A 16,998-nucleotide genomic window follows, 5' to 3' on the forward strand; every position below is an offset into this window, starting at 1 on the left:
TCAGAATGGGACAATGACAGACAAGGAATTTACTTCTACTCCGAAAGATAGCGACCGAGGCAGCCATTATCGGCGCCCCCTTGAAAATGTCAGCAGAAACATGAGGAGAGGAGAGGAGAGAAAAAGTCAACCCCCAGACTATGCTCCTAGAGGAGTACAGTGTGGGAACAGGAGAAAACACCTCAGCACATGGGCACATACATTGTACAACATTACAGAACTCATGACATGCAAAGGGGGTGGGAAGGCCAAAGCAAAATATGCCCTACCTGTTTGAACTGATTTTATATTTCATTTTCAGCTGCTGCCAAGTGTGTTTTGTGCCCATAGGATTGTTCTACCACTTGTTCAGCTGTAGTAAGACGTGTGGTTAAATGTCAAATAAATAGACTGCATTGAAATGTACTCATTGACCAATTGTCTATCTTTTGCTGTTGCAGTTGTTGTTTACCTTTCAGACAATGTTTGCATACTCGCCTGCACGCATGAGAATTCCTAATTCCAGTGAATTAGAATTAAACAAACTCAGATCAGCTTTTCTGGAACCGATAACTCTATGCTTCCCATCTCAGGGTTCATCAAGTCAGAGTTCAGGGTTAGGCTCAGAGTTTGTAAAACTCTGAGCTGTTTTCTGGAATACACCTCTGATGATAAACATAGAAACAACATGTTTACTTTAGTCATGTAGCAACAGGTGAGGTGTCATTTCCTCATCATTCCTCTGCTTCTCCCTACAGTGTGGATCATGGTGGAGAGTGCAGGATCAAACCTGGTCCTAGGAGATGTGAGTATTGACTGCTACTTAGTTCTAGTACACAGGGTCATACAGGGACAATACCATTAGTGACTTTGACACTGTCAGAAATGGACACACGTATGTGCCCTCCCTTCACCCTCCCCTCTCCTCCCCCTCCCCTGTCCCCCCCCCTCCCTTCCCCTACCTGGTGTGTGTTAACTCTCCCCCTCCCTCCTTCCCTCACTCCTCGCTTCCTTCCCTCTCCACTGCCCTACCCTCTCCTCCTCCCACCCCTCCCTTCATCTGCTTCTCCCCTTTCGTCTCTCTCCTCTTCTGAGAGGAGGTCAAGGGGGTGTGGGGAGAGGAGGGGGGGGTCGGGGGAGAGGAGGTGGGGGGGAGAGAGTAGATAAGGGGGCTGGGGGGAGAGGAGGTCAGGTGGGTGGGGGGAGAGGAGGTGGGGGGGCCGGGGGGAGAGAATAGATAATGGGGGTGGGGAGAGAGGTCGGGGGGGGGGGGGAGAGAGTTGATAAGGGGGGTGGGGGGAGAGGAGATGGGGGGGAGAGAGTAGATAAGGGGGGTGGGGGGGAGAGGTCAGGGGGGTGGGGGGGGGAGGAGGTGGGGGGGGGGGGGGGCGAAGAGGTCAGGGGGCGGGGGGGAGAGAGCAGATAAGTGGTGTTGGGGGAGAGGAGGTGGGGGGGAGAGAGTAGATAAGGGGGCTGGGGGGAGAGGACGTCAGGGGGGTGGGGGGAGAGGAGGTGGGGGGGAGAGAGTAGATAAGGGGGATGGGGGGAGAGGAGGTGGGGGGGAGAGAGTAGATAAGGGGGGTGTGGGGAGAGGGGGTGGGGGGGAGAGAGTTGATAAGGGGGCTGGGGGGAGAGGAGGTGGGGGGAGAGAGTAGATAAGGGGGGAGAGGGGGGTGGGGGTGAGAGAGTAGATAAGGGGGCTGGGGGGAGAGGAGGTGGGGGGGAGAGTTGATAAGGGGGCTGGGGGGAGAGGAGGTGGGGGTGGGAGAGGGGGGTGGAGGGACAGAGTAGATAATGGGTGTGGGGGGAGAGGAGATGGGGGGGGTGGGGGGAGAGAGTAGATAAGGGGGGTGGGGGGAGAGGAGGTGGGGCGGGTGGGGGGGAGAGAAGGTGGGGGGGGAGAGAGTTGATAAGGGGGCTGGGGGGAGAGGAGATGGGAGGGTGGGTGGGGGGAGAGGGAGGTGGAGGGAGAGAGTAGATCATGGGGGTGGGGGGAGAGTCGATAAGGGGGGTGGGGGGAGAGGAGGACAGAGGGTTGGGGGGAGAGGAGGTCAGGGGGGAGAGGGGGTGGGGGGAGAGGAGGTGGGGGGGAGAGGAGGTCAGGGATGGGGGGAGAGAGTAGATAAGGGGGGAGAGGGGGTGGGGGGGAGAGGAGGTCAGGGATGGGGGGAGAGAGTAGATAAGGGGGGAGAGGAGGTGGGGGGAGAGAGTAGATAAGGGGGGAGAGGAGGTGATAAGGGGGGTGGGGGGAGAGGAGGAGGAGGAGGTGGGGGGAGAGGAGGAGGAGGTGGGGAGAGGAGGAGGTGGGGGGGGGAGAGGGGGGTGGAGGGAGAGAGTAGATAAGGGGGGTGTGGGGAGAAGAGGTCAGGGGGGTGGGGGGAGAGGAGGAGGTGGGGTGGGAGGAGGAGGTGAGGGGAGAGTACATTTACATGTCTTCATTTATCAAGACGCTTTTATCCAAAGCGACTTCCAAGAGAGAGCTTTACTAAAGAGCACAGGTCACTGATCATAAACAACGAGACGCCCCAAAAACATTGTGGGGAGCCAAAACATGAAGCATACATTGTGAAAAGCAAATAAGTGCCAATGGGAAGAACCAGAAGAGCATGTAGTTAAACAAGCTACAATGAAACAACATGAACCTCAAAAGTGCAAGAGTGTACCTGTAGAAAAGCAACAAGAATAGAATTCACAGCGAGTACAAGAAGTTAAATCAGTTCCAACTAACCAACAAGAGCAACAAGTCCCTCAATAAGAGTCATTGTGTTCCTGGAGGAAACTCACATCAGGTCCAGCAAATCATTCCTAAGTACCGTAGTACAGGAGTAGATAAGGGAGGTGGGGGGGGGGGAGAATGAAAGGGGGAGGGCAGGAAGAGGGAGACATTCTAATGTGAATGATGATGATCAGTAATATATTGTGTCTTGGTCTCCCCCATCAGATGCCTGTGAGCTCACACTGGACCCAAACACAGCAGGCAGAGGACTCTCTCTGTCTGAGGAGAACAGAAAGGTGACAAGGAGGAGAGAGGAGCAGCTGTATCCTGATCACCCAGAGAGATTTGAGGACTGGCCACAGGTGCTGTGTAGAGAGGGTCTGTCTGGGTGCTGTTACTGGGAGGCAGAGTGGAGTGGAGGATGGGTTTATATAGCAGTGACATATAAAGGAATCAGCAGGAGAGGAGAGGGTGATGACTGTAAGCTTGGATACAATAACAAGTCCTGGAGTCTGAGGTGTGTTGGTAACAGTTACTCTGCCATGCACAATATGAAGATCACTGACATACCTGCCCCCCCCTCCAGCTCCCACAGAGTAGGAGTGTATCTGGACTGGCCGGCCGGCACTCTGTCCTTCTACACAGTCTCCTCTGACACACTGACCCACCTGCACACATTCCACAGCACATTCACTGAGCCCCTCTATCCTGGGTTCTGGGTTGACTCCTCAGTGTCCCTGTGTCAGGTAGAATAGCCCACACACACTCTCACACACTGTGCTCACATAGATGTCATTGAAGATTGAACTGTATACAGTTGTAATTGATATCCCAGAGTGTTTGTAAATATTGGTGTGTGTAGAATGTTTGTTTTGTTTTCATTGTTGACAAACAACATTCCTGTCTTTGATCTCAGTTCCACTGAATGTGACGAACTAAATAGTGTCTTACTGCCTAAATAAGGAGAAATAAAGATGTTTAATACAGGATGATAGAAGACATGCTGTGTGTTCGTTGGTGACCCAGTGGTCCTACACACACGCACACACACACATGTACACACACACATGTACACACACATGTACACACACACTATGAAAACACTACATTTAGGACCAGTAATGGGACACTATTACCCACTTGAATATACACTGTGTGTGTCTAGTGTGATCCCCTCTCCCCCTGACCTCCTCTCTACCCACCACCTCCTCTAACTCACTGAGTGATAAAGAGGGGTGTTGGTAGGGGGGGGTCTAACTCACTGAGTGATAAAGAGGGGTGTTGGTAGGGGGGGGGGGGTCTAACTCACTGAGTGATAAAGAGGGGTGTTGTGGGAGGGGGGGTCTAACTCACTGAGGATAAAGAGGGGTGTTGGGAGGGGGGGGGGGTCTAACTCACTGAGTGATAAAGAGGGGTGTTGGGAGGGGGGGGGGGTCTAACTCACTGAGTGATAAAGAGGGGTGTTGGTAGGGGGGGGGGGTCTAACTCACTGTGAGTGATAAAGAGGGGTGTTGGTAGGGGGGGGTCTAACTCACTGTGAGTGATAGAGAGGGGTGTTGGTAGGGGGGGGGGGGTCTAACTCACTGAGTGATAAAGAGGGGTGTTGGTAGGGGGGGGTCTAACTCACTGTGAGTGATAAAGAGGGGTGTTGGGAGGGGGGGGTCTAACTCACTGAGTGATAAAGAGGGGTGTTGGGAGGGGGGGGGTCTAACTCACTGTGAGTGATAAAGAGGGGTGTTGGGAGGGGGGGGTCTAACTCACTGAGTGATAAAGAGGGGTGTTGGGAGGGGGGGGTCTAACTCACTGAGTGATAAAGAGGGGTGTTGGTAGGGGGGGGGTCTAACTCACTGAGTGATAAAGAGGGGTGTTGGTAGGGGGGGGGTCTAACTCACTGAGTGATAAAGAGGGGTGTTGGGGGGGGGGGGGTCTAACTCACTGTGAGTGATAAAGAGGGGTGTTGGGAGGGGGGGGGGTCTAACTCACTGAGTGATAAAGAGGGGTGTTGGGGGGGGGGGGGTCTAACTCACTGTGAGTGATAAAGAGGGGTGTTGGTAGGGGGGGGGTCTAACTCACTGAGTGATAAAGAGGGGTGTTGGGGGGGGGGGGGTCTAACTCACTGTGAGTGATAAAGAGGGGTGTTGGGAGGGGGGGGGGGTCTAACTCACTGTGAGTGATAAAGAGGGGTGTTGGGAGAGGGGGGGTCTAACTCACTGTGAGTGATAAACCAAATTATAACACAATGTAAAGTAACCTACCTGGAACATTGGAAAGAAGAAACTAAAAGCCAAAGTCGATTAGAATGTTATCTAGCCTTAGAAAGAGATTATAAACTGGCAGAATATCTCTATACTGTCAGAGATAGAAAGCAGAGACAGATCCTAACCAAGTACAGGCTCAGTGACCACCAATTGGCAATTGAAACAGGACGACACAAAAAATCATGGCAACCAAAAGAAAACAGAATATGTGGTCACTGTTCGACAGGTGAGGTCGAGACAGAGATGCACTTCCTCCTACAATGTGAAACATTCAGTGATATAAGAAATGATTACTGGAACAAACTCCACTCTGTAATGTCAGATTTCAAAGGTCTTAGTGACCTCTCAAAGGTAAAAATCCTCCTAGGAGAAGGAGACAGGGCATACCTTGCTGCCCAGTATGTATCAGTATGCCACAACCTGAGAGACAGTGAGTGACCTAGACACACAAGGCACACACACAAAGCACACACACAACATATACTGATATACTGTGTGTGTGACTGACATGTGTATGTGTGTATATATGTATATATATATATATAAGAATTGAATTGAATTGATTAAGAGGGGTGTTGGGGGGGGGGTCTAACTCACTGAGTGATAAAGAGGGGTGTTTGTAGGGGGGGGGGGGGTCTAACTCACTGAGTGATAAAGAGGGGTGTTGTGGGAGGGGGGGGTCTAACTCACTGAGTGATAAAGAGGGGTGTTGGGAGGGGGGGGGGGGTCTAACTCACTGAGTGATAAAGAGGGGTGTTGGTAGGGGGGGGGGGGGTCTAACTCACTGAGTGATAAAGAGGGTGTTGGGGGAGGGGGGGGTCTAACTCACTGAGTGATAAAGAGGGGTGTTGGGAGGGGGGGGGGTCTAACTCACTGAGTGATAAAGAGGGGTGTTGGGAGGGGGGGGGTGTAACTCACTGAGTGATAAAGAGGGGTGTTGGGAGGGGGGGGGGGGTCTAACTCACTGTGAGTGATAAAGAGGGGTGTTGGTAGGGGGGGGTCTAACTCACTGTGCGTGATAGAGAGGGGTGTTGGTAGGGGGGGGGGGTCTAACTCACTGAGTGATAAAGAGGGGTGTTGGTAGGGGGGGGGTCTAACTCACTGTGAGTGATAAAGAGGGGTGTTGGGAGGGGGGGGGTCTAACTCACTGTGAGTGATAAAGAGGGGTGTTGGGAGGGGGGGGTCTAACTCACTGAGTGATAAAGAGGGGTGTTGGGAGGGGGGGGGGGTCTAACTCACTGAGTGATAAAGAGGGGTGTTGGGAGGGGGGGGTCTAACTCACTGAGTGATAAAGAGGGGTGTTGGGATGGGGGGGTCTAACTCACTGAGTGATAAAGAGGGGTGTTGGTAGGGGGGGGTCTAACTCACTGTGAGTGATAAAGAGGGGTGTTGGGAGGGGGGGGGTCTAACTCACTGTGAGTGATAAAGAGGGTGTGGGAGGGGGGGGTCTAAAAAAAAAAAAAAAAAAAAAAAAAAAAATGACTAACTCACTGAGTGATAAAGAGGGGTGTTGGGAGGGGGGGGGGTCTAACTCACTGAGTGATAAAGAGGGGTGTTGGGAGGGGGGGGGGGTCTAACTCACTGAGTGATAAAGAGGGGTGTTGTGGGAGGGGGGGGTCTAACTCACTGAGTGATAAAGAGGGGTGTTGGGAGGGGGGGGGGGTCTAACTCACTGAGTGATAAAGAGGGGTGTTGGGAGGGGGGGGGGTCTAACTCACTGTGAGTGATAAAGAGGGGTGTTGGGAGGGGGGGGGAGGTCTAACTCACTGAGTGATAAAGAGGGGTGTTGGTAGGGGGGGGGGTCTAACTCACTGTGAGTGATAAAGAGGGGTGTTGGGAGGGGGGGGGGGGTCTAAATCACTGAGGGATAAAGAGGGGTGTTGGGAGGGGGGGGGGGTCTAACTCACTGTGAGTGATAAAGAGGGGTGTTGGGAGGGGGGGGGGGGGTCTAACTCACTGAGTGATAAAGAGGGGTGTTGGTAGGGGGGGGTCTAACTCACTGTGAGTGATAAAGAGGGGTGTTGGGAGGGGGGGGTCTAACTCACTGTGAGTGATAAAGAGGGGTGTTGGGAGGGGGGGGTCTAACTCACTGTGAGTGATAAAGAGGGGTGTTGGTGGGGGGGGGTCTAACTCACTGAGTGATAAAGAGGGGTGTTGGGAGGGGGTGGTCTAACTCACTGAGTGATAAAGAGGGGTGTTGGAGGGGGGGGGGGGTCTAACTCACTGTGAGTGATAAAGAGGGGTGTTGGGAGGGGGGGGTCTAACTCACTGAGTGATAAAGAGGGGTGTTGGTAGGGGGGGGGGTCTAACTCACTGAGTGATAAAGAGGGGTGTTGGGAGGGGGGGGGGGGTCTAACTCACTGTGAGTGATAAAGAGGGGTGTTGGGGGGGGGGGGGTCTAACTCACTGTGAGTGATAAACCAAATTATAACACAATGTAAAGTAACCTACCTGGAACATTGGAAAGAAGAAACTAAAAGCCAAAGTCGATTAGAATGTTATCTAGCCTTAGAAAGAGATTATAAACTGGCAGAATATCTCTATACTGTCAGAGATAGAAAGCAGAGACAGATCCTACCCAAGTACAGGCTCAGTGACCACCAATTGGCAATTGAAACAGGACGACACAAAAAATCATGGCAACCAAAAGAAAACAGAATATGTGGTCACTGTTCGACAGGTGAGGTCGAGACAGAGATGCACTTCCTCCTACAATGTGAAACATTCAGTGATATAAGAAATGATTACTGGAACAAACTCCACTCTGTAATGTCAGATTTCAAAGGTCTTAGTGACCTCTCAAAGGTAAAAATCCTCCTAGGAGAAGGAGACAGGGCATACCTTGCTGCCCAGTATGTATCAGTATGCCACAACCTGAGAGACAGTGAGTGACCTAGACACACAAGGCACACACACAAAGCACACACACAACATATACTGATATACTGTGTGTGTGACTGACATGTGTATGTGTGTATATATGTATATATATATATAAGAATTGAATTGAATTGATTAAGAGGGGTGTTGGGGGGGGGGGTCTAACTCACTGAGTGATAAAGAGGGGTGTTTGTAGGGGGGGGGGGGTCTAACTCACTGAGTGATAAAGAGGGGTGTTGTGGGAGGGGGGGGTCTAACTCACTGAGTGATAAAGAGGGGTGTTGGGAGGGGGGGGGGGGTCTAACTCACTGAGTGATAAAGAGGGGTGTTGGTAGGGGGGGGGGGGTCTAACTCACTGAGTGATAAAGAGGGTGTTGGGGGAGGGGGGGGTCTAACTCACTGAGTGATAAAGAGGGGTGTTGGGAGGGGGGGGGTCTAACTCACTGAGTGATAAAGAGGGGTGTTGGGAGGGGGGGGGTCTAACTCACTGTGAGTGATAAAGAGGGGTGTTGGGAGGGGGGGGGTCTAACTCACTGAGTGATAAAGAGGGGTGTTGGTAGGGGGGGGGGGGTCTAACTCACTGTGAGTGATAAAGAGGGGTGTTGGTAGGGGGGGGGGGGTCTAACTCACTGTGAGTGATAAAGAGGGGTGTTGGTAGGGGGGGGTCTAACTCACTGTGCGTGATAGAGAGGGGTGTTGGTAGGGGGGGGGGGGTCTAACTCACTGAGTGATAAAGAGGGGTGTTGGTAGGGGGGGGGTCTAACTCACTGTGAGTGATAAAGAGGGGTGTTGGCAGGGGGGGGGTCTAACTCACTGTGAGTGATAAAGAGGGGTGTTGGGAGGGGGGGGGTCTAACTCACTGAGTGATAAAGAGGGGTGTTGGGAGGGGGGGGGGTCTAACTCACTGAGTGATAAAGAGGGGTGTTGGGAGGGGGGGGTCTAACTCACTGAGTGATAAAGAGGGGTGTTGGGATGGGGGGGTCTAACTCACTGAGTGATAAAGAGGGGTGTTGGTAGGGGGGGGTCTAACTCACTGTGAGTGATAAAGAGGGGTGTTGGGAGGGGGGGGGTCTAACTCACTGTGAGTGATAAAGAGGGTGTGGGAGGGGGGGGTCTAACTCACTGAGTGATAAAGAGGGGTGTTGGGAGGGGGGGGGGGTCTAACTCACTGAGTGATAAAGAGGGGTGTTGGGAGGGGGGGGGGTCTAACTCACTGAGTGATAAAGAGGGGTGTTGGTAGGGGGGGGGTCTAACTCACTGTGAGTGATAAAGAGGGGTGTTGGGAGGGGGGGGGGGTCTAAATCACTGAGGGATAAAGAGGGGTGTTGGGAGGGGGGGGGGTCTAACTCACTGTGAGTGATAAAGAGGGGTGTTGGGAGGGGGGGGGGGGTCTAACTCACTGAGTGATAAAGAGGGGTGTTGGTAGGGGGGGGTCTAACTCACTGTGAGTGATAAAGAGGGGTGTTGGGAGGGGGGGGGTCTAACTCACTGTGAGTGATAAAGAGGGGTGTTGGGAGGGGGGGGTCTAACTCACTGTGAGTGATAAAGAGGGGTGTTGGTGGGGGGGGGTCTAACTCACTGAGTGATAAAGAGGGGTGTTGGTAGGGGGGGGGGGGGTCTAACTCACTGTGAGTGATAAAGAGGGGTGTTGGTAGGGGGGGGAGTCTAACTCACTGAGTGATAAAGAGGGGTGTTGGGAGGGGGGGGTCTAACTCACTGTGAGTGATAAACCAAATTATAACACAATGTAAATTAACCTACCTGGAACATTGGAAAGAAGAAACTAAAAGCCAAAGTCGATTAGAATGTTATCTAGCCTTAGAAAGAGATTATAAACTGGCAGAATATCTCTATACTGTCAGAGATAGAAAGCAGAGACAGATCCTAACCAAGTACAGGCTCAGTGACCACCAATTGGCAATTGAAACAGGACAACACAAAAAATCATGGCAACCAAACGAAAACAGAATATGTGGTCACTGTTGGACAGGTGAGGTCGAGACAGAGATGCACTTCCTCCTACAATGTGAAACATTCAGTGATATAAGAAATGATTACTGGAACAAACTCCACTCTGTAATGTCAGATTTCAAAGGTCTTAGTGACCTCTCAAAGGTAAAAATCCTCCTAGGAGAAGGAGACAGGACATACCTTGCTGCCCAGTATGTATCAGTATGCCACAACCTGAGAGACAGTGAGTGACCTAGACACACAAGGCACACACACAAAGCACACACACAACATATACTGTGTGTGTGTGACTGACATGTGTATGTGTGTATATATGTATATATATATATATAAGAATTGAATTGAATTGATTAAGAGGGGTGTTGGGGGGGGGGGGTCTAACTCACTGAGTGATAAAGAGGGGTGTTTGTAGGAGGGGGGGGTCTAACTCACTGAGTGATAAAGAGGGGTGTTGTGGGAGGGGGGGGTCTAACTCACTGAGTGATAAAGAGGGGTGTTGGGAGGGGGGGGGTCTAACTCACTGTGAGTGATAAAGAGGGGTGTTGGTAGGGGGGGGTCTAACTCACTGTGAGTGATAGAGAGGGGTGTTGGGAGGGGGGGGGTCTAACTCACTGAGTGATAAAGAGGGGTGTTGGTAGGGGGGGGTCTAACTCACTGTGAGTGATAAAGAGGGGTGTTGGGAGGGGGGGGGGGGGTCTAACTCACTGTGAGTGATAAAGAGGGGTGTTGGGAGGGGGGGGGGTCTAACTCACTGTGAGTGATAAAGAGGGGTGTTGGGAGGGGGGGGGTCTAACTCACTGTGAGTGATAAAGAGGGGTGTTGGGAGGGGGGGGTCTAACTCACTGAGTGATAAAGAGGGGTGTTGGGAGGGGGGGGGTCTAACTCACTGAGTGATAAAGAGGGGTGTTGGGATGGGGGGGTCTAACTCACTGAGTGATAAAGAGGGGTGTTGGTGGGGGGGGGGTCTAACTCACTGTGAGTGATAAAGAGGGGTGTTGGGAGGGGGGGGGGTCTAACTCACTGAGTGATAAAGAGGGGTGTTGGTAGGGGGGGGGTCTAACTCACTGTGAGTGATAAAGAGGGGTGTTGGGGGGGGGGGGTCTAACTCACTGAGTGATAAAGAGGGGTGTTGGGAGGGGGGGGGGGTCTAACTCACTGAGTGATAAAGAGGGGTGTTGGGAGGGGGGGGGTCTAACTCACTGTGAGTGATAAAGAGGGGTGTTGGGAGGGGGGGGTCTAACTCACTGAGTGATAAAGAGGGGTGTTGGTAGGGGGGGGTCTAACTCACTGTGAGTGATAAACCAAATTATAACACAATGTAAAGTAACCTACCTGGAACATTGGAAAGAAGAAACTAAAAGCCAAAGTCGATTAGAATGTTATCTAGCCTTAGAAAGAGATTATAAACTGGCAGAATATCTCTATACTGTCAGAGATAGAAAGCAGAGACAGATCCTAACCAAGTACAGGCTCAGTGACCACCAATTGGCAATTGAACCTGGGGAGTCAGGTGGCTGAGCGGTGAGGGAATCGGGTTAGTAATCCGAAGGTTGCCAGTTCGATTCCCGGTCATGCCAACTGACGTTGTGTCCTTGGGCAAGGCACTTCACCCTACTTGCCTCGGGGGAATGTCCCTGTACTTACTGTAAGTCGCTCTGGATAAGAGCGTCTGCTAAATGACTAAATGTAAATGTAAAAATGAAACAGGACGACACAAAAAATCATGGCAACCAAAAGAAAACAGAATATGTGGTCACTGTTCGACAGGTGAGGTCGAGACAGAGATGCACTTCCTCCTACAATGTGAAACATTCAGTGATATAAGAAATGATTACTGGAACAAACTCCACTCTGTAATGTCAGATTTCAAAGGTCTTAGTGACCTCTCAAAGGTAAAAATCCTCCTAGGAGAAGGAGACAGGACATACCTTGCTGCCCAGTATGTATCAGTATGCCACAACCTGAGAGACAGTGAGTGACCTAGACACACAAGGCACACACACAAAGCACACACACAACATATACTGTGTGTGTGTGACTGACATGTGTATGTGTGTATATATGTATATATATATATATAAGAATTGAATTGAATTGATTAAGAGGGGTGTTGGGGGGGGGGGTCTAACTCACTGAGTGATAAAGAGGGGTGTTTGTAGGAGGGGGGGGTCTAACTCACTGAGTGATAAAGAGGGGTGTTGTGGGAGGGGGGGGTCTAACTCACTGAGTGATAAAGAGGGGTGTTGGGAGGGGGGGGGGGGTCTAACTCACTGTGAGTGATAAAGAGGGGTGTTGGTAGGGGGGGGGGGGTCTAACTCACTGTGAGTGATAAAGAGGGGTGTTGGTAGGGGGGGGTCTAACTCACTGTGAGTGATAGAGAGGGGTGTTGGTAGGGGGGGGGTCTAACTCACTGTGAGTGATAAAGAGGGGTGTTGGGAGGGGGGGGGGTCTAACTCACTGAGTGATAAAGAGGGGTGTTGGTAGGGGGGGGTCTAACTCACTGTGAGTGATAAAGAGGGGTGTTGGTAGGGGGGGGGTCTAACTCACTGTGAGTGATAGAGAGGGGTGTTGGGAGGGGGGGGGGTCTAACTCACTGAGTGATAAAGAGGGGTGTTGGTAGGGGGGGGTCTAACTCACTGTGAGTGATAAAGAGGGGTGTTGGGAGGGGGGGGGGGGGGTCTAACTCACTGTGAGTGATAAAGAGGGGTGTTGGGAGGGGGGGGGGGTCTAACTCACTGTGAGTGATAAAGAGGGGTGTTGGGAGGGGGGGGTCTAACTCACTGAGTGATAAAGAGGGGTGTTGGGAGGGGGGGGGTCTAACTCACTGTGAGTGATAAAGAGGGGTGTTGGGAGGGGGGGGGTCTAACTCACTGAGTGATAAAGAGGGGTGTTGGGAGGGGGGGGTCTAACTCACTGAGTGATAAAGAGGGGTGTTGGGATGGGGGGGTCTAACTCACTGAGTGATAAAGAGGGGTGTTGGTGGGGGGGGGGTCTAACTCACTGTGAGTGATAAAGAGGGGTGTTGGGAGGGGGGGGGGGTCTAACTCACTGTGAGTGATAAAGAGGGGTGTTGGGAGGGGGGGGTCTAACTCACTGAGTGATAAAGAGGGGTGTTGGGAGGGGGGGGGGTCTAACTCACTGTGAGTGATAAAGAGGGGTGTTGGGAGGGGGGGGTCTAACTCACTGAGTGATAAAGAGGGGTGTTGGGAGGGGGGGGTCTAACTCACTGAGTGATAAAGAGGGGTGTTGGGATGGGGGGGTCTAACTCACTGAGTGATAAAGAGGGGTGTTGGTGGGGGGGGGGTCTAACTCACTGTGAGTGATAAAGAGGGGTGTTGGTAGGGGGGGGGGGTCTAACTCACTGAGTGATAAAGAGGGGTGTTGGGAGGGGGGGGGGTCTAACTCACTGAGGGATAAAGAGGGGTGTTGGGAGGGGGGGGGGGTCTAACTCACTGAGTGATAAAGAGGGGTGTTGGGAGGGGGGGGTCTAACTCACTGTGAGTGATAAAGAGGGGTGTTGGGAGGGGGGGTCTAACTCACTGTGAGTGATAAACCAAATTATAACACAATGTAAAGTAACCTACCTGGAACATTGGAAAGAAGAAACTAAAAGCAAAAGTCGATTAGAATGTTATCTAGCCTTAGAAAGAGATTATAAACTGGCAGAATATCTCTATACTGTCAGAGATAGAAAGCAGAGACAGATCCTAACCAAGTACAGGCTCAGTGACCACCAATTGGCAATTGAAACAGGACAACACAAAAAATCATGGCAACCAAACGAAAACAGAATATGTGGTCACTGTTCGACAGGTGAGGTCGAGACAGAGATGCACTTCCTCCTACAATGTGAAACATTCAGTGATATAAGAAATGATTACTGGAACAAACTCCACTCTGTAATGTCAGATTTCAAAGGTCTTAGTGACCTCTCAAAGGTAAAAATCCTCCTAGGAGAAGGAGACAGGACATACCTTGCTGCCCAGTATGTATCAGTATGCCACAACCTGAGAGACAGTGAGTGACCTAGACACACAAGGCACACACACAAAGCACACACACAACATATACTGTGTGTGTGTGACTGACATGTGTATGTGTGTATATATGTATATATATATATATAAGAATTGAATTGAATTGATTAAGAGGGGTGTTGGGGGGGGGGGTCTAACTCACTGAGTGATAAAGAGGGGTGTTTGTAGGAGGGGGGGGTCTAACTCACTGAGTGATAAAGAGGGGTGTTGTGGGAGGGGGGGGTCTAACTCACTGAGTGATAAAGAGGGGTGTTGGGAGGGGGGGGGTCTAACTCACTGTGAGTGATAAAGAGGGGTGTTGGTAGGGGGGGGGGGGGTCTAACTCACTGTGAGTGATAAAGAGGGGTGTTGGTAGGGGGGGGGTCTAACTCACTGTGAGTGATAGAGAGGGGTGTTGGTAGGGGGGGGGTCTAACTCACTGTGAGTGATAGAGAGGGGTGTTGGGAGGGGGGGGGTCTAACTCACTGAGTGATAAAGAGGGGTGTTGGTAGGGGGGGGGTCTAACTCACTGTGAGTGATAAAGAGGGGTGTTGGGAGGGGGGGGGGGGTCTAACTCACTGTGAGTGATAAAGAGGGGTGTTGGGAGGGGGGGGGGTCTAACTCACTGTGAGTGATAAAGAGGGGTGTTGGGAGGGGGGGGGGTCTAACTCACTGTGAGTGATAAAGAGGGGTGTTGGGAGGGGGGGGTCTAACTCACTGAGTGATAAAGAGGGGTGTTGGGAGGGGGGGGTCTAACTCACTGAGTGATAAAGAGGGGTGTTGGGATGGGGGGGTCTAACTCACTGAGTGATAAAGAGGGGTGTTGGTGGGGGGGGGGTCTAACTCACTGTGAGTGATAAAGAGGGGTGTTGGTAGGGGGGGGGGGTCTAACTCACTGAGTGATAAAGAGGGGTGTTGGGAGGGGGGGGGGGGTCTAACTCACTGAGGGATAAAGAGGGGTGTTGGGAGGGGGGGGGGGGTCTAACTCACTGAGTGATAAAGAGGGGTGTTGGGAGGGGGGGGTCTAACTCACTGTGAGTGATAAACCAAATTATAACACAATGTAAAGTAACCTACCTGGAACATTGGAAAGAAGAAACTAAAAGCCAAAGTCGATTAGAATGTTATCTAGCCTTAGAAAGAGATTATAAACTGGCAGAATATCTCTATACTGTCAGAGATAGAAAGCAGAGACAGATCCTAACCAAGTACAGGCTCAGTGACCACCAATTGGCAATTGAAACAGGACAACGAAAAAATCATGGCAACCTAAAGAAAACAGAATATGTGGTCACTGTTCGACAGGTGAGGGCGAGACAGAGATGCACTTCCTCCTACAATGTGAAACATTCAGTGATATAAGAAATGATTACTGGAACAAACTCCACTCTGTAATGTCAGATTTCAAAGGTCTTAGTGACCTCTCAAAGGTAAAAATCCTTCTAGGAGAAGGAGACAGGACATACCTTGCTGCCCAGTATGTATCAGTATGCCACAACCTGAGAGACAGTGAGTGACCTAGACACACAAGGCACACACACAAAGCACACACACAACATATACTGTGTGTGTGTGACTGACATGTGTATGTGTGTATATATGTGTATATATATATAAGAATTGAATTGAATTGATTAAGAGGGGTGTTGGGGGGGGGGTCTAACTCACTGAGTGATAAAGAGGGGTGTTTGTAGGGGGGGGGGGGTCTAACTCACTGAGTGATAAAGAGGGGTGTTGGTGGGGGGGGGGGGGGGTCTAACTCACTGAGTGATAAAGAGGGGTGTTTGTAGGGGGGGGTCTAACTCACTGAGTGATAAAGAGGGGTGTTGGGAGGGGGGGGGTCTAACTCACTGAGTGATAAAGAGGGGTGTTGGGAGGGGGGGGGGGTCTAACTCACTGAGTTTTAAAGAGGGGTGTTGGGAGGGGGGGGGGTCTAACTCACTGAGTGATAAAGAGGGGTGTTTGTAGGGGGGGGGGGGTTCTAACTCACTGAGTGATAAAGAGGGGTGTTGGGAGGGGGGGGGGGTCTAACTCACTGAGTGATAAAGAGGGGTGTTGGTAGGGGGGGGTCTAACTCACTGTGAGTGATAGAGAGGGGTGTTGGTAGGGGGGGGGGGTCTAACTCACTGTGAGTGATAAAGAGGGGTGTTGGTAGGGGGGGGGGGTCTAACTCACTGTGAGTGATAAAGAGGGGTGTTGGTAGGGGGGGGGGGTCTAACTCACTGAGTGATAAAGAGGGGTGTTGGGAGGGGGGGGGTCTAACTCACTGAGTGATAAAGAGGGGTGTTGGGAGGGGGGGGTCTAACTCACTGAGTGATAAAGAGGGGTGTTGGGAGGGGGGGGGGGGGTCTAACTCACTGAGGGATAAAGAGGGGTGTTGGGAGGGGGGGGGGGTCTAACTCACTGAGTGATAAAGAGGGGTGTTGGGAGGGGGGGGGTCTAACTCACTGTGAGTGATAAAGAGGGGTGTTGGGAGGGGGGGGTCTAACTCACTGAGTGATAAAGAGGGGTGTTGGTAGGGGGGGGTCTAACTCACTGTGAGTGATAAACCAAATTATAACACAATGTAAAGTAACCTACCTGGAACATTGGAAAGAAGAAACTAAAAGCCAAAGTCGATTAGAATGTTATCTAGCCTTAGAAAGAGATTATAAACTGGCAGAATATCTCTATACTGTCAGAGATAGAAAGCAGAGACAGATCCTAACCAAGTACAGGCTCAGTGACCACCAATTGGCAATTGAAACAGGACGACACAAAAAATCATGGCAACCAAAAGAAAACAGAATATGTGGTCACTGTTCGACAGGTGAGGTCGAGACAGAGATGCACTTCCTCCTACAATGTGAAACATTCAGTGATATAAGAAATGATTACTGGAACAAACTCCACTCTGTAATGTCAGATTTCAAAGGTCTTAGTGACCTCTCAAAGGTAAAAATCCTCCTAGGAGAAGGAGACAGGACATACCTTGCTGCCCAGTATGTATCAGTATGCCACAACCTGAGAGACAGTGAGGGACATAGACACACAAGGCACACACACAAAGCACACACACAACATATACTGTGTGTGTGTGACTGACATGTGTATGTGTGTATATATGTGTATATATATATAAGAATTGAATTGAATTGATTAAGAGGGGTGTTGGGGGGGGGGTCTAACTCACTGAGTG

At 51.2% G+C, this 16,998-nt stretch overlaps 1 protein-coding gene across 13 annotated transcripts in view; it reads left to right on the forward strand.

Moving 5' to 3' along the window:
- Nucleotides 1-16,998, forward strand: part of LOC136933033 (NACHT, LRR and PYD domains-containing protein 12-like) — a 561,343-nt gene that overhangs the window by 235,317 nt on the left and 309,028 nt on the right. Inside the window, exons 14-15 of one of the 13 annotated variants that reach the window (XM_067228397.1) lie at nt 738-784; nt 2,921-3,655. The exons of the other annotated variants lie outside the window; for them this stretch is intronic. Of the exons in view, the coding sequence (XP_067084498.1) occupies nt 738-784; nt 2,921-3,450 (577 nt within the window). The 3' untranslated portion in view covers nt 3,451-3,655. Of the gene's footprint in view, nt 1-737; nt 785-2,920; nt 3,656-16,998 lie in introns of those variants that run through there. 13 annotated transcript variants of the gene reach the window in all.

The sequence above is a fragment of the Osmerus mordax genome, chromosome 24 (genome assembly GCF_038355195.1).
Source record: "Osmerus mordax isolate fOsmMor3 chromosome 24, fOsmMor3.pri, whole genome shotgun sequence".
NCBI classification, from domain to species: Eukaryota; Metazoa; Chordata; class Actinopteri; order Osmeriformes; family Osmeridae; genus Osmerus; species Osmerus mordax.